This window comes from Triplophysa dalaica, chromosome 11 (assembly GCF_015846415.1).
Source record: "Triplophysa dalaica isolate WHDGS20190420 chromosome 11, ASM1584641v1, whole genome shotgun sequence".
In the NCBI taxonomy this organism is placed as follows: Eukaryota; Metazoa; Chordata; class Actinopteri; order Cypriniformes; family Nemacheilidae; genus Triplophysa; species Triplophysa dalaica.
Genome location: NC_079552.1, coordinates 21,461,063 through 21,487,787, shown reverse-complemented (window position 1 = coordinate 21,487,787; position 26,725 = coordinate 21,461,063). Strand labels below are relative to the sequence as shown.

General features: G+C 36.8%; 1 protein-coding gene across 2 annotated transcripts in view; it reads right to left on the bottom strand.

Annotated features, from left to right (window-relative positions):
- pde10a (phosphodiesterase 10A) overlaps nucleotides 1–26,725 on the bottom strand; it is a 69,503-nt gene that overhangs the window by 29,385 nt on the left and 13,393 nt on the right. Inside the window, exons 1-2 of one of the 2 annotated variants that reach the window (XM_056760336.1) lie at nucleotides 19,412–20,114; nucleotides 2,273–2,404 (exon numbers count right to left, since the gene is read on the bottom strand). In XM_056760336.1, coding sequence (XP_056616314.1) covers nucleotides 2,273–2,404; nucleotides 19,412–19,475 — 196 coding nt within the window. In that variant the 5' untranslated portion in view covers nucleotides 19,476–20,114. Of the gene's footprint in view, nucleotides 1–2,272; nucleotides 2,405–19,411; nucleotides 20,115–26,725 lie in introns of those variants that run through there. The other variant, XM_056760335.1, reaches the window with a different exon arrangement.

Here is a 26,725-nt window from a genome sequence, read left to right as displayed (position 1 = left end):
GTTTTGTTTGGTGCCGAGTCATGTTTAGAGGCATGGAAATGTACCTGCAGTAACAGACCGTGTACATGAACAAATGTTAACAGAAACAACGATTATAATTTATGCAGTGAACCTCGCATACTTTTGAGAATTAGTCGATTGTGATGAATTCTTATAGCAACTGTTGTAAACACAACAGCTTACTTCTTAACTCAGACGACTTCCTGTTTTGCCAGTCACATGCGCCTTTCTGAGGATGCTGCCTTAGAATTGACACACAGCTAATATATATAAATTTCCTGTAGCTCAGTGGAAAGAGCATTGCGTTAACAACATAAGGTTATGGGTTCGATCCCAGGGGATTGCAAATACCTATGTAAAATGTATAGGATAAAGCAATGTAAGTCGCTTTGGATAAAAGCGTCTGCCAAATGCATAAATATACATTTGTAAAAATCAGTATTTTTACATGCCCTAGTGTAAAGCATAACTTTACGCATCGAAAAAGAATGTACAGCATATTTTGAAACAAATCAGAAAATCCCTAAAAACAAGCTTTAACAGAAGTACATGTATGAAATCTAGAATATGTCTCAATTGAACTCCGACTGCAATCCGTATGCTTTAATTGTTCATGGTCACGAATATAAAAGGAATTGACGTACGCAAAGAATTTGAAGGCTGACATGCATACTAATTCGAAGCACTGCTTGACATGCATCACAGGCCAAGACAGGATCTGGCACGCATGCTTTGTAGAGAGATTGATGTTGAAACTCTGCCTGAGAAAACCCCCGGCACCCGGGCCTGCAGACCAGAGGCGAGGTTAACCATCAGCCGCCAGCCTGAGAGAGAGAAAGAGAGCTGCGCTCTGCCGCACTCATGCAGAAAACATTCCCAAAATGCGACACATTCACCCTCCTCCATTCCCCCCTCCCGGCCGGCTGCATGCCCCTGGAGGTTGGCTCTGACGTCAGTAGCCTAGCTGGGCCAGCCGCCAACTCTGTGGGCCCTTGATGGATGCGATGGGTCGAGTGGACCGGGCTGTGGCATAAAGCATGCTGTGCATGGAGAAGTCGGTCCTGCTTAAACAGTTCTAATGACCCATAAGGAACCAGCACGCTTTCTCTCCCATACGTTCACCAAGGCTATAACCCTGTAGCCTTCGGCCTTTTTTGGCTGCTCAGGTTACATACACACAAACACATACAGAACTGGTGTGCAACTCTGTATGTATGTCTACGATATGCATTAACATAGTTTTGTAAAGCAGTGTCGCGTTAGAGTGTGTTTTAAGATCCACCCATGGTGGAGAAATATTTGTATCTAATTCAGTGTACTGATGAATATATTGTATTGTATGCAAACCCATACAGATTCTACACATATTAAAAACATGCTTATGGAACAAGAAAACAATATAGAATAGGCTTCATGCCTATCCTGCCTCAAAATGCTTTCTTTTTGGCCAACCAGTATATAAATATTATGTTTAAAACAAACCAGTTGAGAATTTAATATTTTCAAAGGAAATTTATTAAAGGAAATAAGATTAATTTAGGTTATAATTAGTTCTTTTTCAGATTATTTCACATTGACTCAAATAAAAATGTTGCTTGAAATCTTAATCAGGTCTGAGGTATATGGTACGAGTCTATATGGCAGAGCATATATTTACTATAAATCTACATAATAAGACTAAGTCAATTCTATTGAAATAATTAAGACCAATAAGCCTAATATCATAATATTCATGCATACATACCTAAATGTATGTTTAAACAAAATATAAATCCACAAAAGGTTAAAAAGAGGTTCTCAAACAAGAGGAGGCGGAACCACAAGCCAATTATGAAAAAAGGTGCAACATTCCCTCTAAAAAGAAAAATAATTAAACTTTAGTAAAAAAAATTATTCTGTGTATGACATTGGATTTTTGTATAAAGTTATTTTACACAGATTCAAACACATATCTTCAGAAGACAAATGATCTAATTTAATTCTATATACCTGCTGCGATCACAAAACAACTCTTATGAATTTGAGCCGTTCATCAATCATTCTGCTTTCGTGTTTGCTGCTCAAGTGTTTAAAATTACTTGAGCAAGTTAGAATATTCACATAATATTTTTAATAAACTACTCCTTTAATCTACTCCCATTTTAAATTTTGCACCAATCTAAATAATTTTAAATAATGAATTTCGTGCCATTAAGGGAATTCTAGACAGCAGAATTCTTGAAAAAACAAAGCTCTTAGTCCAGAACATTCTAACACAATCTTGAGTCTGTACCTGCAGGCTGGCTGCTGCTCTTCCGTTTCAACCATCTGTCTACCGTCTCTGCGCTCACGCTCTCCAGAACAAACTCATCCAGCATCTGCGGGTGAAGGGAGAGATAAGCCTTCACTTTCTCATCCGTCAAACCTGCAACACAGTGATCAAGATTAGTTTCCTTCCCTCACATTCATTCACAACAGCCCTGTTTAGAAAAAAACAAGTCATTACATTTAGCCATGGGTCAGTCTTTCTCAAGTTTTAGACAGTTGTGTTGTGGTGACTGTGGCAGCTGTATATTTTCGTGTGACGTTTAAAGTTCTGACGCCTGTCCTCATCATTAGCTGTGTTTGTTCCATTGTTGCAGCAGCCACTGATTATTTGGATGTTTTATTTTCCATTCATACTGTTTACAATGGTGAATTACAAACATGCTGAGTCAGATTAAAGACCCTCTGTCCCTCTGCTGTCCCCATCACAACTTTCAATAAACCAATGGGGTGCTGCAAGGCTCTGTGCTGGGATCACTCCCATTGGAAAGCACCAGAGAGGTGCTTGTGGAATCACAGGAAAAGATGGGCAAGTTGATTTTGCTTAATAGGTAATTGAGTGAGAGCATGCTATGTGCAGCTGTAATTTGTCTTTGTTATCAGGGTTAACATGCATTTACTGGGCAATTGTTGAAACCAGGGAGATTTCTAATGCCCTTAGTGGCGTCAGTTGGCTAACAATGAACTAGGCGACCTTATGTGTGTAGTCCTAGTGGAAACCTGTTTTAATTTTGGGGGGTGGTGATTGTGTTTTTTTTTGTGATGATCCGACCACTATGGAATAAAACATTGTTTTCTTTATTTTTTTTCATTTTGTGTTACCACTATGACAGTGGTAGTGCTTTAAAGGGGAGGGAGCTGTGTTGTGGCAAGGTGGTTCTTGCAGTCAGCTGAAGGGCTAGAGATGACTTAAACGTTGACTTAAAAACACTTTGGTATTTAATAAAGCTATAGGAGGAGGATACTTTTAAAAAATCTGACGGGTTTTCCCAGATCGCATCACACATAAATACAATATCCACGCTGGTCGTAGTGAAGCAGTAAATATATATTTTGCTGGAGAAATGACAATGGGTATGTCATGCAGCACAACCAAGCAGCACGGAAGCTGCCATTATTGTGTGGGGAATAATCAAGGATGCCTACAGACTGAACACGTAATACGCATATGACGTCATTGTTTCTGAAAAAACGTTGCCTTCAGAGTTTTACATGGAAACGATAACGCAATCGTTTTCAAAAACTTGCACTTTGAGACCCGTTTTCAAAAGTTGGCATTTTCAGTCCCACAAAATGCCGCTGTCGTTTAAATGAACAGCCAAAACACATAAAAAGATTTCAGTTTTTAGTTGAAAATGGTCAGGTGAAAATGGCCCAGTGTATGTAATGTCATAATAAGGGTCATTTTTAATACCTATAACAAAGTAACATTTTAACTAATCGTACAATAGTCACATAAAAGTGTACATTATTATATTTCAATTATTCAAATTTTGCTTATCAAACATCATAAAGTTATTTCTTATTATTTGATTTCCCACTCGTAACCCAATGTGTACTGTAAGAAATAAAAAAAATTACACATAATATTCTGTTTTATCATTGACAATTTTTTGAAGTTAGAGGCCAAAAATAGAACAAGAAAATACATACATATAAATGTTATAACATAAAATATACAAATCACTACAACTACAGTGTTGCAGATTTGCTAACTCTGTTTAACTGGGATATCTAGCCAAACACATTTCATACCACGGCTTTTCTTTTAGTGCATGACCTGTCTAATATACTGTCTACACCAAAATAGCAAGACTTGGTTCAGATCCGGACCCTAAATTGCTTCCGCTTGGACCACTCGTTTCTCATTCATACAAATAAATACAGTGTCTTATTCTCCAAACAAAACAGTTAAACTGTATTTACAGTGCACAGACAGCACATTATGCATCTACACCGAAATTACAAACACATTTTACATGCTGGAAATATGCATTTCATTTACACAGAACCAAATAAAACATCTGAAAATGTTCAGTTCAAATCTAATGCCGCCTCTGTTTAACAAGCCCAGTTTTTAGTACATTTTATTATTTATTCAAAGTTGACATACAGTAAAACATTTTGGCCCCTAAAATATTGCACGTACGTTTGACTGCTTGGCAAGAAAATTCAGACACAGGACCTCAAGGAACTTTACTAAGAAAACACATCTAGTCAACACACTTATATTTGTTTTTTGTTTAAAACGCCAAGATGGACTCAACTCAAGCCACGCTTACACTTTTTGGAGAATATGTGCAGTCTGACCTAATGTGCAAACCTGAAGGGAACCACAGCTGGGAGGCATGTGTTTCACACGACACACACACACATACACACACATGTTTGGAGGAAGATATTGAGACCAAAGCAAGCACACTGAGCTCTCACAAGCAGACAAAAGCGTAGTGAGAGGTTACAGGCTTTTTTGGTGCACAACAACAAAAGGGCAAACACGAGAATGGCAAAGCCTACGCTCTTTGAACGCTAAAAACCAAACCAGATGTGAGAGAGACATCCACACATAAACACTCGTACAGCTGAGTTTACTCCAGGGGAAACAAGGATACAATAGTTTAATGCATGGAGGTACAGGTATCTGTAGGCAAATAAAGAGAGAGCGAGAGGGACAGACAGGAGGGGTGCCGCAGACTGATGCTGTCCAGACACGAGACAAAGCTCTTCAGGAGCGCCTCACGAGACTCGCTGAGCCAGTGCTGACGCACATGGCCAGAGAACGCTGCTTAATAAATCAGACGGTGGAGGGGACGCAGACACGCAAAAGCTGAGAGCGGAGAGACGAGTGAAATGGGACTCAGCAAGCTGCTGTGGGGTTTTCTGCAGCGTGTTTGCGATGACATAGACGATAGATATGATAGAGGATTGCAATTTCACACAGAAGATGACACAATTTGTTTCGGTCTTTGTTTTAAAATGTCATAAATTACTTTTGTATTGTTTGTATCCTAAATATTAACTCTATAACTAGTTGATTCACAAAAGAACGAAATGCAAAGATTCCTTTGTATTCATATGAAAAAAAAAAATTATTGTCGAACTGATGAAAGGATAACATAAGAAGAAAAAGATCAAATAAAACCAAAAGTATCAAAATTAAACTGTTCATTGTAACAGAAAATGTATGATCATACAACCAGAACTATCCAATATTGATGAAAATTGAATATTCAAGACCTACATTTAAGTCGTCAATTTGTTTAGTATGTTGAATGTGATGTTACAAACAATTGACCGTATAAATAGTGTTTAGTATACCTCACACACTGAAGAAGGCCTGAGAGCCACGAATTTGTGTTTTCTCTCCATGTGTGAATGGAAAATAGAAGATTTTCAATGTTAATTGCAAAACGAACCTAAATTCTAAATGTAATGAAAAAATGATCCACAATTACAAAATAAATACATATACAAAGAGTGTTTTGAAAATTACCATATTGAACTATTTATCTGTACGGATCGTACCGTTCGGAACGTATGTGACCCACGGATTAATGTAAGTTTATTCATTATTGAGTAAGAGAGTAAAACGCGCTCTCTCTACAGTTTTAGTGCCAAAGCGCTCTCGCTCTCTCCAGTATCTGGACGAGTACAATATTAAAGCGTAAACAATGACGCTCAAAACTGCTCGTCACACACTTAATATTAGAACAAAACCAACAGCATATCTTGGTTCTAACAAACAGAAAAAACGATTTTTCTCACATACATATCCGAATGATTTTAAGAAGACCTTTATCGACTCAATGCTGGAAATATTTTCCATAGATATCTATGAGTATCTCAGCTAAAAGCCTTAGTACCGCGAGGACAATACAACGCTAGTGGCGGCTGTAAATCAAAAACTGTGCCTTTAAGGCTAATTTTTGCTAATTCATATGAATTTGTACATCTCGTTTATACATTTTTAAACGATTTTCATTCGTGCCAGTGAGGTTAGGGGCGGGGCTTCAGCATTGCTTTTTTCAGTAATAATACTTTTTTGTGTGATTCACAACATACAAATTCATACGAATTAGCCACCTCTTAAAATAGCTACCAATTCCCATGAGTTCAAGTTGTAATTTCTACATCATTAGCATTACCAAATGAAACGGTGTAAATTATCTTCTTCTTTGCTTTAAGGCTGCACAATAGAAAAGTAGGGCACAGATCCACAGCCCTTTGGCACCATATAAAGACGTCCACCTTGTTGAATTTCTGCACCATATTATTCATCATTCGTTGTCTTGGAGGAAAATGAGCTGTAAAAATATTAGTAGCCTGATCACATGCCACATCATCAAAGCTTCAGCATGCATCACATGATGACAGAGATCACGAAAGCAAACCAGAGCAACAGCCCAAAACCACAAAGCACACAAGACTCACCACCAGCCCTTTCTTTCTTTCACTGCATAACAGCCAGGAGCAATCGGTGGACCCCTGTGCCCCCACAATGATACAAACAACTTTTTAAAAAATTCCCCAGAATGAACGCATGTTTATTATATGTTATGTTAGCGAGCTGGAATATAAAATAGCTTCTGTGGGATTGTTACAAATGCGTTCTAACTTTTAAGCAACTGGACTAACAATTTTCATTTGGTGGTTGAATTTGTGGGAAAAAATAGTTTTTATTTTATTTTACAATAAAGGATGAGCAGGTCATTTCCACCAACCATGTTGTGTTAATGCAGAAGAAAGCAGTATATAAATATAAAGGCAGACTTTTAAACGTGCTGAATAAAGAGCACTTAGCCTTTTGGAAATATTCTCATTATTTATTGATTTACAAGTAAGATGACCTCATGCGGTACAGCTAGGACTTTTCACACGTTCTCATGTGTGACATCTTCATGAGAGGCGAAGTGGTCGTAGCTTGGCCCAAGGAAAGGTTCAAACAAGGCAATGGTTTCTATTGAGTCTCCTGGTTTTTAGAAAGTTGTGGCTTCACGTCACTACAAAAACATAACGCTTGGGTTGAAAAATCAGTGGCACATAGCTGAACCAGTTGATAAGGTCTGGGTTTTGTTCTTTCACGGTGGGCAAAAACAAATACTCACACACACAAAAACAACTATCATCAAATGACGAGCGTGCTGAGGGAGACACTGATTCCATACTGTTCCTCAACACAAAGACTGTTTGTCCGTAATGAGCGTTCGAAACTCCAGGCTGCTATAAATTAAAGATAAGTGACATGGTGATGTTGTGAGATTGGAGTTAAGACCTCATACATCACAGGGTTGTCAGCGATGTGACCTTGAGGACACACCTAACAAAACCACAGAGGTGAAATGCAACACTGACAGGGTGTTTGATGCGACGTGAAGAATATCTTGAAATTCCTTCTTTAAAATAAAACATGCCAGATTCGAATCTAATTTGAAAAAGAACAGTGTTAATGTTTTGTTCTCATGCTTTTTATTTTGAATTGCCATTGTAAGGGCAAAAAGACACTTTTTCTTACAATCTTACACTATTTGTTATATCAGTCTTTTTGTGTCGGATTGGCCAGAGTGCTTAAAGATTTAAAATCCTTATCGGGCCAACGTCAAAGGATGTGATATGGCGATGGACTACATCGCTGACACGTCGGGGTCTCATTATTATTCATGAGGCTGTGTTTTCTTGACCAATGAGAAGACGTTTCTCCTAATTATTCATGACAGCGCCTTTTGATTGAAGCGACCGTCACCTTTCGCCAATTTTTAACGGCTCTTCTTCTGACAGCATTCACGCCCATTGTAATTGCATTCTTCAAAAACGACAGTGAGGTAGAATGTAGCAGTTTCATGACGCTTTAAACAAACAAATTAAAAGCGGCACCAGGTTTATACTTTTGGGAAAACCAATCTATGGCTTTGTTACAGTTTTCTTAAAGCTGCAATCTGTAACGTTTTGTTATTTAAAATGAACAACTCTGTCCTAGTTTTATAACACCAAGCTTCTAGTATCGATTGTAATCTGAACTGTTGAGTATGTCTTCACTGGAAAAGTCAAGTTTGACATTTTTGACTTGAACCCACATACTGATGACTACATCTATATTTTCATAACCTGTGATTTTGTGTTTCAGACTAAGATGGTGAAATAGAGGAAAAGTTACAGTATTATACATTTAAAGCTGTAAAGTTTATTTAACTGCAGAACACAATACAGAGTAAACCCTGACCATGATGTTTGCGTATACAGTCTCTTGTAAGTGCTGTGATAAAAAAGCAAATCACTACTTTTCATTAAGAACTTTAGATCTGGCTCGTGGGAAATCGCTCTAAAGGGATCTAGTTTCTATAGTGACATTTGATGTTTATTTGCATCGACCCAAGATTCCTCAGAGCTGCTCTTTACACATGCAATGAGAATGCATGTGACCCGACTGAACGTCGGAGCTCTGGGAACGTTACAATCTCATCGGTTTAGAACAGATGCCTCTCGGCTCCCAGCTGGTGTGGCCCTAGTTGGCCCCCAATGAAACGACAGCACCCCGACGTCTAATGCAATGAAACCAGCTTTCGTCAATGGTCGACCTTTGGATTTCAAACGACAGATATAGATAAAATGACATCATATGGTGTAATGCTGGTGAATCAAGCAAGCATCGACACAAAGTCATCTCATATGAGTGTGTGGTTGAGGATCTTGTTGCCATGTTTGGTGTGTAGGTGGAAGGGAGTTTACACACTGGATATTCTCACGATGACTGTCTCACCCTCTCAAACACACACATTATTTGTTTCTTTAGTGCAAATGACCTCACAATGACTGATTGCTCCCATAAGCGGAAATAGAAATATTTAGTTTCATATTACATATGGTAATACAGGAAGAATGTGACATATATTGGAAATCTATAGTTTGAGTGACAGATGGTGTACTTTATATGGGTTTATACAACAGTTAGTTCCATTAGAATGCACTGGGGCGCTTTACTGTTTTGTATTACAACCATTAAAACAAAACTCTGACAATGTAAGCCAAGATATGGATAGCGACGTTTCAGAGTAATGGGCGTGCTGAAAAGCGAGGGGCGTGCCCAAAGGACTTTACGATTGGTCTTAAAAAGCTTAAACGCTATTGGCCAACATACTAAGCCCACTTCTACAACTGCAAAATTAATTTTTTTCTATAAAAGATTTGAAATCTAAAACTAAGAGTGAGATTAATCTCAGTAAAATGTATTTAGTTTCCACAAGTTTGCATTTCATCGCATCTTTCTTTGACCTTCTTTCAGTTTAAACAAATGAATGTATCTAAACTCTGATTTGTCAGCAAAAACACTTTTGACCAATGAGAAACCTTTTCCTGTTACTACGACCTGCAGCTACTTGTCCTCACCGGACATGTTACATGCCACATGCGTGCAAGTCTTTGTCGCATGTGCTCAAGAATGAACTGAAAGCACACTTCAGAAATAAATAAATGAAAAGAAAGACAACTGCAAAAGTGTTAGTCCCCGTGACCAGTTTACAAGGCCTGTGGATTTACACTATATTCTATCTTGAGCAGGCCTCATTTCCTCTCTGCGTTTGTCCTTATTCTATAACGCTGCTCCTTTTTCTTTTTTAGATTAGTTCTGTACAGTCTCAGATCCCACCAGACATTTTCGTTGCGTCATTCAAGGTTTTTTCCTCCTTTTTTAAGTTCTGCTTTGAGTAAAGGGGGCGATTTGGGGGTGGGTACAGACTTCATTCATTCATTGCGACATCAAATCCTCCTTTCATGTGTCATCATTGAAGTTTGAAATTATGGATTTGGGTAAAGAGTCTACTTCTTCAACAATCCCTACCCTTATTCTTTGAGATTGCATCTGTGACAACGTAAAACAAGTATTGTGTGTCATGTTTTCATTTGTAAATGAAATCTTCACGTTATAAATGAAATTAGATTATTCATTGCATGCAAAAGGCAGCAGGAAAAGCAGGAGTTTTTAAATAAATAAGCAGTTTATGTTCACAGGCACTGATAATATGTTCACTGGGCCCAGTAATAATTTTTTACACAGGCTTTGGCCTTGTTCACTTGAATTTCATCCAGAATGCGGTTAGCAGAAAATGAGAAAGTCGTGTTCTTCTTGCATAAAACATATATACATTTAAAAAAGCAGAAATTCAGAAAACAAACTAAAACATATCAGATCGCTGGAGACTGAAGGCTAGCAACTGACTACAGGATTCTGTTTTTCTTTTATGGAAATACAATAAATGCATTCACCAAAATGTAATAAGTGGTTGGGTGAATATATCAATATGTGTATATTCCATGTAACAATAACTTATACTATCACACAATGTACAGAAACAAAGTGAAACATGTATGCTGGTTATATAATTTTCAGATTTTACAGATTTGTATAGTTCAAATTGATTCTACAAACTTACAAACAGGTTACCGCATTTTTCTTTAATATCGTGCAGCTTTAATTTAAACTTGTTTCTTAAAACAGATATGTCACCATCATTCAAATACTTTCACATTATTGTGTCAGTTGTTAAATACAGTAACTGCGTACACTGAAAGTACAAACTGAAAACCTTTAATAGACTTTAATAAAGATTGCAGAATATCTGTGATTTCTGTAGTCTTCACTTGTGTATCTTTATGCTTATACATATATTTGGTGACGTGTTCTGACATGTGGCGCGGGACATTTAAGGAAAGGAACCGAATATGTGCTTGGAATTTAGGCAGTCGCTCAAGGTTAATGTTTACCTAAAGATCACGACTCAGTTTAACTCTGCTGGAAGGTGTTCAGAAAAAGCACATGACTTCATACACACGATAACACGTGCGGCAAACAATAAATAAATGCGTCAAACCATAAAAGATTATGCTTAAACTGACAAGTAGGCTAATCCGTCAAACCGTCTGACTGCTGGCAGCCTGATCGTCTCCGTTCCCCCCACACGACGCACAAGATATAAAAATAAAACCTTTGGTATGTTAATCCTGCCAGTAAATGCATCTTTCTCCAACTGTTCCCCCACACAATTCATAGTAAGATGACAGACCTGTTTCCAAACTTTGTCAGTGTTGTTTTGTGTGAAAACATAGGAGTGACAAAAATGACTTCTCATTACCGTAACACGTCCATCCCCGGAGTGCATTATTTTGTTATTTATGATGTACTAAATTGAAAAGATTCTGATAAAAACAATTAGATGTTCTGCTAGATGTTGACAAAAATTACAAATAATAATTCACAGAATATTCATGTGTAATGAAGAAATAGTGGAAAATAGTGTCCATGACTGATATTCTCATCCTCAGTAACATTTTTAAAGGACTGTATACACATACAGAAAGATATTTACATTAAATTCGATTTCATGTGATGCATCACATCAGTCAAGAAATTACTTTATATTTTTCTAGTTAAAGCTTAATATTCTCCTGTCACGCCGTGCAAAAAAATATTTTCATTCTCATTGCGATAATGGTAGTTTTCCGAAATTTAAAAAAATGTAACATGTATAGTTTTCGATGAAAATATACCTCATTAATATTTTATTATGTATGATTAATAAAAACTTGCTTAGGCATCAAGGCTTTGCTGTTGGGGGATTTACAGTAATGACTATGTTTTTAAAGACTTTTTTGTGTTGTAAAAGTTTTGAAATGATTGTTTTTAAGAAAAGTATGTTTGACATCTTGAAGCCAAGATTTTGAGAGAATCGGCCTATTAGACAAAGTTGTCTGCATCCATGAATAGCTTATGACTTTTATATTATTATTCAATTTATTTTAATTAAAAAAATACAAGCTATTCACAATTTTCATTGCTAGTCATGAATATAGTTTAAATACAGTGTAGATAATAATGTTCGAATAACGTTTCATTAATTTTCTACAAACAGTAGTTATTTAAAACAAAGATCATAACACCAGACTGGTTTTCAACTCGGACCGTCAAATATAAAGACCCTCTTAAATTATGACCGTCTAAAACCTGTCTTGACTTTTTTCTGGTCACCCAAGGTTACAGCGGTAAAATGAGAGGCCAGAGGTCAGTCTCATCCTGGGTGACCAGAGAGTCAGATAGCTCTAAAATCCCTCCTGTGATAAAAAACACCAGAACGCAGGACCGAGAGAGAAGTCGAGAGAGAGTCAGATGGTTTATTGTGAACTGTTCTCTTCTTGGCAAGGTGTCAAGGGCAGACTGCCAAGGTACCACTTTTCACTTGACGCCTGACGTGAGTGATGCGGGTGGGGGTGTGGCGAGGGGGGGGCCGCCTGCGACAGCGGTCTGCCAGGGACTCCCCTGCCCGAGGAGGGAAGAGCATATGTTTTTTATCTAAGGAAAGGGCTGCAGTTGGGCCAGGGCGGTGATATACAAAGGTACGGAAGGTCAGACAGACAGGAAGATATACAGACAGACTGATTTGACTTAATATCTGTATCAACAAAAGTGACAAGTCGTGACTTCGTTTGGCAATTGTAAACAACTAAACTCAAAACTGACTTGTTTAGGATACGTCCCACTTTGCATTCATGCATTTCTTGCATAAGGTCCAGCTGTTGACAAATTTGTGTGTCGCAAGGAAAATACTGTCCCGTCACACAACACAACACTAACAAGGTAAGTTAGGGAACCTGTTTACTATAAGAGGGTAAAGTATACCGAATAAGACGAACGTGCACAGGCATACTCTAGCATGTTAACACATACAGACAGTACAGTAGATTTACAGTAACACTTGACAAACACGCGGCGACTTCCATGGAAAGGTAATTTACATTATTTCCACTCTCATGGCTGTGGTCATTAGGAGGAAAGGCTACGGGCTATAAATGACTTGCTGAGATAGAGATAAGAGACCGCTATAAATTTATCCTCCCCTATCCAGAGCCTCAGCCACCAGGTACAAGCACAAAGAACACGGCGGTACGGCCATGCCCATCACTGCTAAGCAGTGAGTGAAGAAGAAGTGAGTCTGATAATAAGGACAGATGCTTCTTGCTTCTTTTACAGTAATTGGAAAATTGAATAGGATTTCATAGGTTAATTTACAGTACATTGATCTGACAAAAAGCAACTTTAAGTATATTGATCACATTTGTCATGTTCACATTGCACCCATATAGCTACAGTATAAGAGTAATCAACACAAACAGTTAAACCCAAATATGATTTTCTGTAGCCTACATACAGTGCTTTTAATTACTACAAAATTACTTTTTTATTAATTTTAATTAAATAATTTACTCCCTGATCCGACAAACAGTAGTTTAATTTATCAACTGAACATTTTATTTGGGACTGTCAGTTCATCGAGTTAACTAAAACTTCGCTTTTAAAGACACTGAAGCAGAATTGTTCTCCCAAAAACACAAAAGCTCATTAAAAGACATAATTATAAAATATTAACAAATATTAATTTCAAGCTCCATCATAGGGGTGTGACGGTGGCAGTTTTTTGGTGCAGTGGTTGGAAATATAATATTATATAATTATATTTGCATGTAGCAACCACATGATGAGTGGAAGAGAAATATAGACCTTATTTAAATACTTTTTGAAATATTATATCTGAAATAAATGAGAATGAAACATTTCCTCTTCAGATTGCCATAAAAACGTAACTTTGACTGACGCGGACATCCATATAGACAACGTGATTTTCCAACTTGCTGTGCTACTTTGAAAACACGCTAGACGGAGAATTTCAACATTCTCTCGTGTCTGCAGCGCCTACTAGTGTTTACGGCGATTACAAGTATAGAAGTTGCAAGTTCACATAACCTTATTTAAAATACATTCAAGTGCAGTCCTCTTCAAAAATCTGTCTCTTACATATATGCAATGTTAGCATAAAACATGATGTGTTTATGTAGTTTTAAATGTTTATCTGAAGGCTATGAGGGTTCAGTCAGTGGAGGAAGGAGGATTGACAGTGTGATATGGTCGTACTATGCAAAAGCATATAGAGAAAGTTGATATTTTGTGTCTTTAAAGACACTTACAGTGTTTGAGAAGTTAATTTAATTTCTGCATATTTCCTACCTGTTAAGACAATGTTGAACGACAATAATTAATGTTAAAATAAAGAAAAAATCATAAATCTAGCGGAGACATCAGCTGTAGTACCAAGAATGTTGGCTTTCATTCATAAAAAAATTATGTTGTTAAATAAATCTACTATTTCTACATTAACTTGGGGTTTAAATGTGAAATGATTAGAATGTAAACGTTTTTTAAAAAACATTAATAATATGTGCGACTAATCATGAAAAAATGTGTGATTAATCAGATATTTTTTTATCGATTGACAGCAATAATATTTATTTCTACTGTATGTGATGAGGAGGAGTCTTTAACCTGAGAGCAACAGAGGCCAAAGATGCAGATTTCCCCCCAGTCACATCTGGAGGATTCCAGCAGAGCACTGCGACCTGAGAATGATCTGATGAGAACAACAGAACCACTATCTGCTTTTGGACATTCCTCACATAAGGCCATAATGGTGCTCTGTAGACTTCAATGTAGCGAGACTGACATCATCACAGGAAAGTGGTGCTGAGGAACAGGTCAATTATGTGCTCATCCCTTTGAAATCAAACAAGAATCCGCCTTATGCTCATGGTGCGAAAACATCATTTTAATTGTAATTTAAACAGTTAAAAAGAGCAAGAATTTGCAAGTGAACCCTCCTGAACATACTTAATGTACATACTTGTGCAGCAACAAACCTAATACTTAGCTGGCAAGAGAGTTTCTTTCAAACAACTGAGCCATTTAAACCAAATGTGTTGTTATCCAGGTAACTGGCTCCAAATATAGACATTTATGTATTAACTACAATACTTACAAACTATTGCTCAAATACGATGACAAGAGTAGCTGACCTGAAGGGAACAACTGACCACAGTTTGGTCTCATAAGGTTTGGTCTGACTGATGTCGAAATCTTTGATCTCGATTTTGCTCGCAGCATTTGCAAATTCTTATTGTTGAAGAAGCACAGCGATAACTCAACAAGAACCTACCGCTTTTTATTTTGTGTTATCTGGGATTGGAAATATTGCAAACACAAATGTGCATCACTCTCATGAGCATCCCAACTTCAACATTTTATTTGAAAAGGGACGCGAAAAGGGACTTATATACTACAAACCTCCACCGATAATATATAAAAATAGAATATTCGAATACTTCGTTCTCATCCAGTCATCAAGTTTCTATCGGCCGATGCTGTGAGACTTCTTAAGTGTGTTTGGCCACATGGTTGTGGGACGCCCTGTGTTTCTGTGCTTGAGTGCTGAATGTATGTCACATGAGCAGTTTTGTTGACTGGTGTTTAGTGAAAGGCTGTTTGAGTGGGAATTCACTGAGATGATTAAATGACATCCAGCTGAGTGAGGAAGTGTCTTGGATGAGCGTTTCCTGTATGACAATGCAGCGTTCTTCATTGAATTAAGCACTCTGTAGATAGACTGTCAGATGACATTAGTGTCGACCTGGAATAGCCTCAAAACGGGCACTGTAATGGAGCACATCACCCAAACACACAAACACACTAGGGCAGGACTTTTATTAAACAACACCCTACACTGAGAGCATGACTTATAACAGTGTCTGCTTGTCACACACAAAGCCTTCATAAAATAAATAGTTATTTTAAATTAAATAAATAAATGACTTCAGATGGGGGTGAGTTGCGTTTTTTGTGAAGAAAATAAACACTGTCAATCAGGACCATTATGAGATTTAAAATATTTAAAACACAAAAAACTCAAAACTTCAAATCTTCAAGAGAATTTCAATTCAGATAGATTAAAAGTAGAAACAAATCCTAATTTACAAAAACTGCAGCACGACAACAAGGTCTATACATCCGATTGACAAACTGACCTATTAAAATCAGCAACAAAATGACACAATTTTCCCCAAATGGATCAATTTTAAAATTGATCAGTTGAAATGATTGGAAATCAATGTTTTTTTGTTGCAAGTGTAGAGATGTGCTGATATCAGCAGCACCACAGACTGTAAGAAGGCTCAGCACTGTCTCTGAGACATGCTCCAATGACCACAGCCGCAACATCCATTCAATACACAAGCAGGCCTTCACAGTGCCACATATATTTCGCACATGCTACAAAAAACCTGTCTGTACAAAAAATAAATGTACCAGTCTGGCACGCATGTAGTATACAGTTTTGCATGTGATTTAGAAAGAGCCGCTTGTTTGTGTGAGGTGTGTTTGTCGCGATGCAAATCAATGGTGCACCACTATTTTAGTTGTTTTTGTGTTTACAACTTGTTTTCCTGCTGCACTGAGTCCATATTTAGATCCCTGTGATTTCCACGATGGGGAAACAGGGAAGGAATTGCGGTTGTTATTGCAGAAATAAGAGTGATCAGGACCCGATGGCTGCTTGTACCTTATCCTGCTTTTTACATGGCTACATGCCACATAAGAAAAAAACTAGACATGAAATGTGAATTTGAAATATTTGTTTAGCTCATTTTTGAGGAAAAGCTGTCTATTTTCGGTTTAAAGGTAAGAAACAACGTTAATATGTCACAAACAGGCAATTTGTTTAAATCATTTGTAAATATAATGTCATATATGTTATTAAAAGACATATTAATATTTAATTGGGCAAAAAAACTCAAATGATTTGCTGCATATGTTTTTGAGAGGTTGTTATCTGGAATTAAGGAGCCTGCAAATGCCGCGACTGGCCAATCAGAAACAAGCATTCTAACGAGCCGTTTAATAATGGAAAATAACAAATCTCCCAGAATGTTTCTTACTTCACAATATTTACAGTAATTGATATTGATGTGGAAGTTATATTATGCTGAGTTGACTCATTGACAGATGATCAACTCAATCATATGGATTGTTCTTCAGATCCCTTACAACATTACATGAATTGTGTCCATTGTTGCTTTAGAGTCTCATGTGGAGCTCACACTCCCTTTTGTTACTATTCTGTAAAATAAAACCTAAATAGTCATAAAACAAATAAAGTCTAGTGGATTTCAGTGAGAATGTGCCTGTGATTTGGGTTGTAGGTCTTTTTTGATTTCCAAGGTTTGTGGATAAAAAGCAAGGAAAACAATAATACTAAATGCAAAGAATAATATGAATAATGTTTAATCATGGACGTTCATCGTTTTAAGAGCAACCCTTATTTATATGATAATCTATTGTATTACAGGATTTCCCTTTAGCTTGCAGAAGTTGTTGAAATGAATAATTATGTTTTCAACAGCAGTTTAAGACACTATAATTTGATATTAGGTAACGCATCTTAAAGTTCAAATAAAAAACTAAGATGTTTTGCATAGGTTTTGCATTTTGTATAGCACACATTTAAATGATCAAAAGTGTGTATCTAATTTTTCTGACATAAAAATAGAGAAAAAATATCCAGGATTTTAAATTTCACCCCTTACGCAGAAACACACACTTAATGCTGGAAGATACGTCTGCTCCCTCCGAAGAAGTCACTTGATATGACCAATTTTTGTTTTGTCATATTCTAGCAACCAATTTTCTGTGTGTAGATTTCAAAATGACAAATTGTTTTTTTAATTTGCTTCTTATCTTTGAGGAACATGAGGTAAGACTCGAACCATAACAACAATATCAATCACGACATTTAAACTGTCAACATGCACACTTTGAGCTACTGGTTTGTATTGGGGGAAACAGTATTTGAGATGAAACACAAATATTCCTTTACTGATAAATTACTGCAAGACATTGTTTCTCCCATTTAAACTATTCCATCCTGCTACTGTAGCTTATTGTAGCATCAGATCAAAGTGAGCATGAAACAGAGCTGCTCCTATCAATATTTTTACTGTTTCTTACATTGTTACACAAACATGAATCTCTTTTTTCACATACAACATGAATTCCTGCTTGAGGCTCGTTTTAGTAGAAGTTACATTTTGTGAATCAGTTGGTGTACATTCTCAATATACTGGCAAAACCACTTTCCACTGAGAGTATTGTTTCTAAACAACTGACCTTCTCAGACGTATTTAACAATCGCATATGACAATACAGCTTGTGTGTACACTATAGTACTGAGATTCGCACACAATTTCATCACATAACCACTTTGCAGCAAAAATGTGTGACTTATGTTTCACACGCAAATACTGTATATGTAAGGTGATGTCTTAGGTTCATGCGATTCTTTTAAAACAACATGTCAAATAAGATGTCACAATGACAAAAATGCCCCCAAAACATGCTCTATAATCCTCCTTTGTTTTCTATTTTTAATATCTTTACATTTTCTATAGGTCTAATTAAGGGGGAGATTCAATGCTTTTAAATAAAGAAAAAAATACACAACACAAAGGTAAAAAAACTGAAACTCCAGACTTAATGGTAACCTTAATTTCTGACACTTTTGATCAATAAAACACTTTCACGGCTGTAAACACAACTTCAGAGATCCTACATATTCAGCTGTATAAGGACAATCATTGAAAACAAAACAGGTACTTGCAACATTTACAAGTACTTAATATGGCTATTAGTAAATGCATTAGTAAACAGCATTTGCCCAAAGGACAAACATTGCAACACCACAGCTTCAGGCTGTTACAGGTAATGAAGAACTCAATTCATTATCATGTCTGTTTTACAAACAGGTCATTTGTTTAGTCCCAGCATTTCTTGTCTTGCTCCTGCATTAAATTACTCAAAAATAGAATAGTCTTTAAGCTTTTTAATGGTTAGTCACAAAATGCATTCATAAAGTTTAATGTCACACTTTATCCAAAGTATGAGTGTTAAGTACCCATCCCGCATGTATGTCCAAACCCAGCACTCACAAACTGAGCACAAACACAAAACAGGTGATGGGAGACAATTATCCAAACAACAACATAACTGAAAACGGACAAAAATGTTCAAAAGACCCAATACTGCAGTCACTGATCACGTATTGCTCCCAAAGCCAATGTTGGATAAAAGCAAACCAAAAGTTTACCAAGTATAAAATTCATTTGTAAGTTGTAAGCTGCACAAAACATGATATACTTACAGACGTGTTGGTTTGCAGTACGCAAATGAAATAATAAGTGCACCTACTTGAGCCAAGGAAACAGTCCGTAAACCTTCGGAAACAGCTTGTTGAAGGCGGACCATCTTCCATGTCTGACCGCAAGCGAGTATGATAACTCTTGATGTGATAATGTAGTCCGGCTGCTACAAATGAAACGATCCGGATGACATCAAAGCGCGTCAAGTCGCCAGATACCGCAGTGTAGTTTACGCGCCCCGTGTCCGGTAACGTAAACGCGCCCAGTCCTCTCTCCCACGGTGTAATGTTAAAAAGAAAGCAGAGAATATCAAGGATCTCGACTCGGTTCGAGCCGGAGAGTGGCACTGATAGCGGCGGCGATCGCACGTCTCCTCCCGGCCGCGCGCACTCTGGCGCAGCTGCTCGTCTCCGGACTGCTGGAGCGTGTTTGTCTCACATCAGTGTTTTCCCACTGCTCAGGGGGGGCTCGAGGGCGTCATTTCTCAGGGTTGTACGTCCTCTTATTTTATAGCGTCGAGGCAGGACGTTGGGGAATGAATATGAAAGCGGCGCGTAAAGACCGATGGGTATTTTATGCGATTAGAGGCCATTCATTCTCCGCTACTGAAACATGCTGCTCCTGATCTTGCTGCTCCAACCTGGATTCCTCTCTCATATTCGCTAACAAAGAGTGTGACACATATTTAACGTATACAACACCGACAAGTGCATAATATTTAATATTTGTTCATATAGTCATACTTTTCAGTGGCCATAAACGCTCATACTCTGATAAGGGAACAGCAGAACTAAAGAAATCAACCGTGCGCTGCTGTGCGCTGACGCGCTCTGACGTCAACCCACGTCAGTAACTGTGTGTGTGCGCGCTCAGTTTTTCATTTTGGCACAGCTTACCAATGAAAAACTACTGCTGCAGAAGAGACGACGACGATAAAATGATAATCTACATTGAAATCAAATACACATATAATATTATTTCTCGGCAAAATTTTAGTAAGGTTCATCGAAGAATTTCAATTCTTTGAAAATAAATTCGTATTAATATACATCTATATTACATAATGTTTTTATTATTCTTCAATACGATATGCAATATAACATATCAAAGCAATACTTAAAGCATACCATTCTATCTAAATTCAGTCAAACAACAGTAAATGTTCTGTGATCTTTTTAGGTGATCTGCATGATCTTTGTGATATTCATAATTTAATTTGGTATCATTTAGGAAATGAACACATGCATAACAGTGTCTGCTGCACCACAGACAATGCTGTAACTCGATCACGGGTCATCCTTATGAATACACAGTATTATAAAATCTAAGCATTACAATGTGCAGCTATTTTCAGCTAAAAGCATTGCTACTGTACCTACAGAAATAATTGGTCTTCATGCTAAATTATAATTACAGCTTCATGAGGTTTCATGAAAAAAGTTTAATCTTTGTTTTCACAAGCATTGTTCATATAGATCAGTTTGAGACGTTTCAGTTTGTTGTTGCAGTATGGCATGTAGACATTTGTAACTTCAGTTCTGTGTAATTATTACAGGAGTTGGGTTTCTTTTCCACGGTTCTCTTTTACCCTGAGGTTTATTCAAAGGATTTCCTGTATCATTTTGACGTCCCATTGACGTCTGTTGGGCTTCACACTTTCCAAAACTTAGAAATATTTCTTCATCTGATGACTGAGCATTCAGACCTGAGTTGGTGGATAAAATAAGGGCTTGCAAAATGTTGCTTCATTTGGAAGGAACTGGGCATGGTAGGCCACATGATTTATGCATGCAAAGACGGTTTTTAGAAAGTCACAGTGTTAATTACAAATTTTCACAAAATCAATATAGTATTGTATGTGAATATTACTAAATGATTTTCTCATGAAGCTCATACTGTGTCTGCTTATTGAGCATGCAATGTTATAATATTCTCGCATGCTACATGCAATGTCTGACTATATACTGTATAGACTATAATACATATGCACTAAAGTTGCATTGTTTTTAACAATTGGGAAGTTTAGATGACATTGAAAATCTGAGCATTATTGTCTGGGTATTATTTTGTCTAGCTTTACTTCCAGGTATGTATTTTGTCTTTGACGTCACCATCAGCCACAGATGGCATGTTAGTAGACTGCTTTCTGTGGCACAGTATGTACTGTGCAGTAGTATCTAAACATAAAATAATACAATTAAATCAAATGTAAACACAAATGTTTTTACAACTCGGCTGTCTGTTGACCTGCATATTTAAATCAGTAATCGTTGTTCAATTCAAATTTTGGACAAAAATATGGTTTGTATGCTATTTAAAACTTTTCCAAAACCTTTTGCAGATATCTGGTATGATCAAATAATTTGCTAGATTAAAAAGTGTCTAATTATTTTCTATTCAATACATGGTTTATTCAAGACATGAAAATATGAAAGTCAACTAAGGAGCATTGCATTGTGGGATATGGTTTTTGTGCAATGTGCTCTGTTGGATAGTGCACAATGTGGCAAATGTAGCAGGCCAAAAAATGCATACCGTGCATAATAAGTACTACATACTACAGAAATGTATGATAGTGGCAAACAAACTAGCATGCCTCAGACATCTTTATAATGTTTTTCAATGTGCATGGAATAAGTCTAAATCAAACCAGATCTTTCCATCCCATCCAGAGAGGTGTCCTTATCAATTTCCTGACAGACGCTACGAGAGGACAGTTGATTTAAACCTAACTTAACAGAAAGTAGGTCTTCCAACCAAAGCTCATATGCAGAATCACAACTTTGTCTCTTTTACCGCACAACCACACTGTAAATAGACGTGTATATCCTGGCAGAGCGAATTATAGGGTATTAACCGTATGAAGGAACCTGCCTGCAATACAGTAAGATGCCACATCAGAGGAGAGGAGCAGTGACGTGGGTGGGGAGCTCAGCGCTGATGAATGCTGATCCATTAAGAAAATGTTAATGTCAGTCAAGACTTTGTGGATAAGACTTAAAGAGAGTCAGTTTACTGCTCCCTCTTTTTCGCATTTCTAACCACCCAGTGTTTAAAGCTGGGAGGCTGAGGGAATATTCACAGACCAGACTGCGGTTCTTATGTCATGCGGTTTTTAGGGTTTTCCTAAGCTCTGTGTGTTCAAGTGGTATTACTCTTAACATCTGCAAGCTTAGAGTTTCTGGAAATACAGATTGGTGTATGACAAGATTTTTGTATCGAATTTGGAAAAATAAAGGAAATGGGGGATTTCTGAAGACTTTTCTGTGGAAGTCAACAGAAAATTCAAACGTGTCTTGGTTACAAACACTATGTCCCACTATAACTGGCCCACTTACATGGACATCGTTTTTTAGTACAAAGTTGGTTGTGATAAATAGTAAAGTACAAGCTAGTACAGGAATATAAATCGCATTTGACTTAAACATTTCACTTTATTGGTTAATATACTACATGCAAAACATTACTGAACGTGGCTCCGTCATTTCCAGTTACAGCGTTCAGCGTATACATGAAGAGATCACTTAATTTAAATCCTGTTTGTGACTTTTTGACGCTTTAATTGGCTTTTAGTGATAGATCTTAAATTAAATTAAATGTACCCTTAAAGGGACAGTTCACCCAAAAATGAAAATTCTGTCATCATTTACTTACCCTCAGATTTGCTCGGTTTCATTTTTGGGTGAACTATCACTTTAATATATTTAAAAAATGTGAATGGTACTCTTAAATACTAAAGCACGTACTAGAGGCATGATCACAGAGGCACTTAACAATGCACACCTTGTCAGGTGGCCGAAATGTAAACGTTTTCTTACTAAACACATTGTTATCACAATCGTCCCATGTGAGTACCCCATTGACTTCAATGCTAAATTCTCACATATGCCACTTTATCAGACATGTAGGGGCAGTATTACGGACAGGGATTAGTCTGAGACTTTACCTTATTTAAATTATGAAATTTAAATTATTTTTAAAAACGTGAGTTACAAAAAACATTACTGTGTGCATATTGAAATAAAACAATCACACTCATACATATTTAAGATACAGTATGTTAGTGCAGGTTGTTTTTGATCAAGACACTTCTAATATTTTAATTAATCTGGGACTAGGCTTAAGCCCTGTCCAGGAAACTGCCCCGTAAAGGTTTCACTTGGAATATGAGGAGTTCATGTCAATTCTAATAATCCAAAACTGCACATTGATGGATTTGTTGATGTAAAGCGACATGTGACCACAGTAAATAAGCTTTGTAGAGTGTGATTTATATTACATTTGTATTTTATGTTTTTATCTGATTCTGTCCTTTGGATAAATTATGCAAATGTAAACACTGTTAAACGTTAAACATGTATGAGACACAATCAAATGGTTAGAGGACATTGTTTACATAATCCTTATTTAAGCAAGAAGTTCAGACGAATGTTGGGGGAGAAATAGGCAACTTTTTTACATCACAACGGTGAATTACTGCCGGTCAGATGCAGATGATTTTGGAGTAGTGGATTGTTTTGAAATGCCCATGCTCTCAAGATAAGTCAATATTTCGTCCAGTTTAATTTAATTTAGATGTGTATATCTGAATAAATGTAATTGATTAACTAAAACTAACAGGCATACTAAAATCTGGGGTCTTTTAAAAAGGCAGCTTCTTGTCTAGACAGTCCTATGCTTACTGCAGGTTTAGACTTGCCTTGTGTATGATGCACCTGCAGTGTGTCTTATCTAAGCAGATGGTTCTTGTTTAAAATGCAGAGAGCCTTTTATTAGACCATTTAATGTACCATCATTAACAAGCTCTTGAAATAAAGTCCTCATGAAGAGAAGAATTAAATAGAATATTTAAGATATATTAAGATACTTTAGATTTATTTTATCCAAACATAACATTAAGTGTTAGTTTGCCTCAGAAAAGGAGTATTTTCTAAACGTCTCCAGTGCAAATGCATTTTGGGTAATTTTTTTAATTGCTTATGCACTTGCAGATGCTTTTGTCCAAAGTGACTTATAAAGTACATTACAAGGTATACATTTGATCAGTAGTCCATATTCCTGAAATAAATATGGTTGTTTTGCAACCAAAATCGTATCTTTTAGTTATCCAGCTAAATAATCAGAAAAGATGGAACAGGAGGTCACATTAGATATTCCTGTATATATTTTACTTAGCGTTGGGCAATTCCATGCAATGGTCAACCTTACCAGTCTTTACAGAAGGTGCTCATCATGGTGATAGCACAGATGCCAATCATGTGGGGTGACTTAAAAGCATCGTTTACAGCATGATTTTAGTTGGCTAATGAATAGCCTTTAGAATGCTCACATCCAAATTCAAATATGTTACTGTCAGTCAAACAGATGAAATACTTCTTACTTCATATTTAAAGAGTACGTTACGACATCATGTAGATTACATATCATGCCATGTGTAATGTTGCTGTGTGTGAATGTAAGCAGTATGCCAAGTTGTAAAGCCGAAGGTGAATAAATAAAGTTATTGGCTTGGAAAAAAGAGAATCACACAAACAACTCGTCCCTAGCCGGATTCGCGAACCGCCGTGGATTTACAACTCTACATATAGTCCACGCCTATGTTTTGCTAAGACTGTCCGCAAAGAATTCACTCTTCTCCACCAAACACTATAGCTCGTGAGCCTCATTCACGGTAGACCACTCACACCAGACTAGACCATCTGACCATCACATCAGAGAAGGCTGCCGGAAAGGAGGGTATTAGACGGACGATTCGCCAAACGAATAATTTGAGAGTCAGTCAAGAAGTAAGGTTAGAAAAACTGGTTATTATAACAAACCAAAATAGGACCTTAAAAATCAAGGAATATTTACTCTTTAAGACAGAGAAAAGTCAAGTGAAGCCAAACTAAAATGTGCAATATGTAAGAACTTTATGCAGTAAAAAACTAAAGTTTTGCACATTGCACAAAGCAATCCAAAATTTTGCTTTGTTTCAGTCACTGCAGCACATGCAAACTAATGAGCAAAATCAGACATTACTTCTTAGGTGTAACATGTTCATGCTTGATGACATAGACTTGAAATGTAAAATGGAGCAAAACAAATGAGAGACAGAGGTATTTGTGAATTAACTCCAGCGACACTCTGAATGGAATATATGCTGTAGTGGTAAATATCTAATAACCAACATCAACCCTAGACTCTGAACAACATCAGTCATCTTTAAGTTTGCTACATGATAACACAAAACTAGCCATGATAATACCCCAAACAAACATATAATTGGAATAAAAAAATATATTTTTCCACTTATATTTAATACTAATATTCCACACACAGATTTCCCCTCAAATTCTAATTATTATATCGGTTACAGTTCCCTTCATATGGTACATTTACTTTAATACAGGATATGTCTGTGTTTTGACCTTATAAGTGTGGCGCAAATAAGTCCTACTTCCTATTATTTTTTATTAACTATACTTACTTGGAATAGCATATTTAAAATAATAGCATTTTTTTATGTTCTCAGACTTTTAGACAACATGATTATGACTTTCCTTTATTTGCTTCACCTTTGTAAAAGCCATGTCATATCTGACAGTAAATGTTTTTTTTTTTTTTAATTCTCAAAATAATGTTTTTTTAGACATTTTGGGGGGTAAATCTATAGGGAAATTTAAATACAATCAGATGTGTTAAACAACTAAAAGGACAGCTTTCTTTCGTCAGCTTAAAGCATTATGAAATGATTTAATACATGAGCACACAAGGGACTCTCATTATGTAGAGCTTTGTGCATGACGTATTCTGCAGAAGTGTGCTCTTGTCGTGTTCTGTAGGCCCAGACTGCACAACGACTTGTGATATTTATTGTGCTTTGTAACATAAAGCTTCTCTCGTCTCTCCACGTTTTTTGCGGATAAATTTCAGTTGCCATTCATAATGTTGTTTTAACAATACCCACCTATATGAAAAATAATCAGCCGTTTTGCATTTAATTTGAATTGGAAATTGGACAATTGTCTTATGTTTATACAATTCAAACCCATTATACAGAAACATAAGTAATGGAAACACAAAGCTATTAAAAGGAATAACTAAATAGTCCTCATGCGTCATACACCAAATAAAACTGGGTGCGCCTCTATCTTTGATGCTCTGGATCTTACAAATACGTCACACACTTGTCCTTGTCCTCTTACTTAGTGAAAAACAAGCACGACAGTCAGTCCATGCTTTAGAAAACGTGTGTTAAAGCTTTGGAATCACACTCATTCTGATGTTTACAATAGCATCCTACTTGTCGTAGTCTTCATACGGTGCACATTTTTTCTAAATAGCCATTGCCAAAACAGAATGCCATGTGCTCCTTTTTACC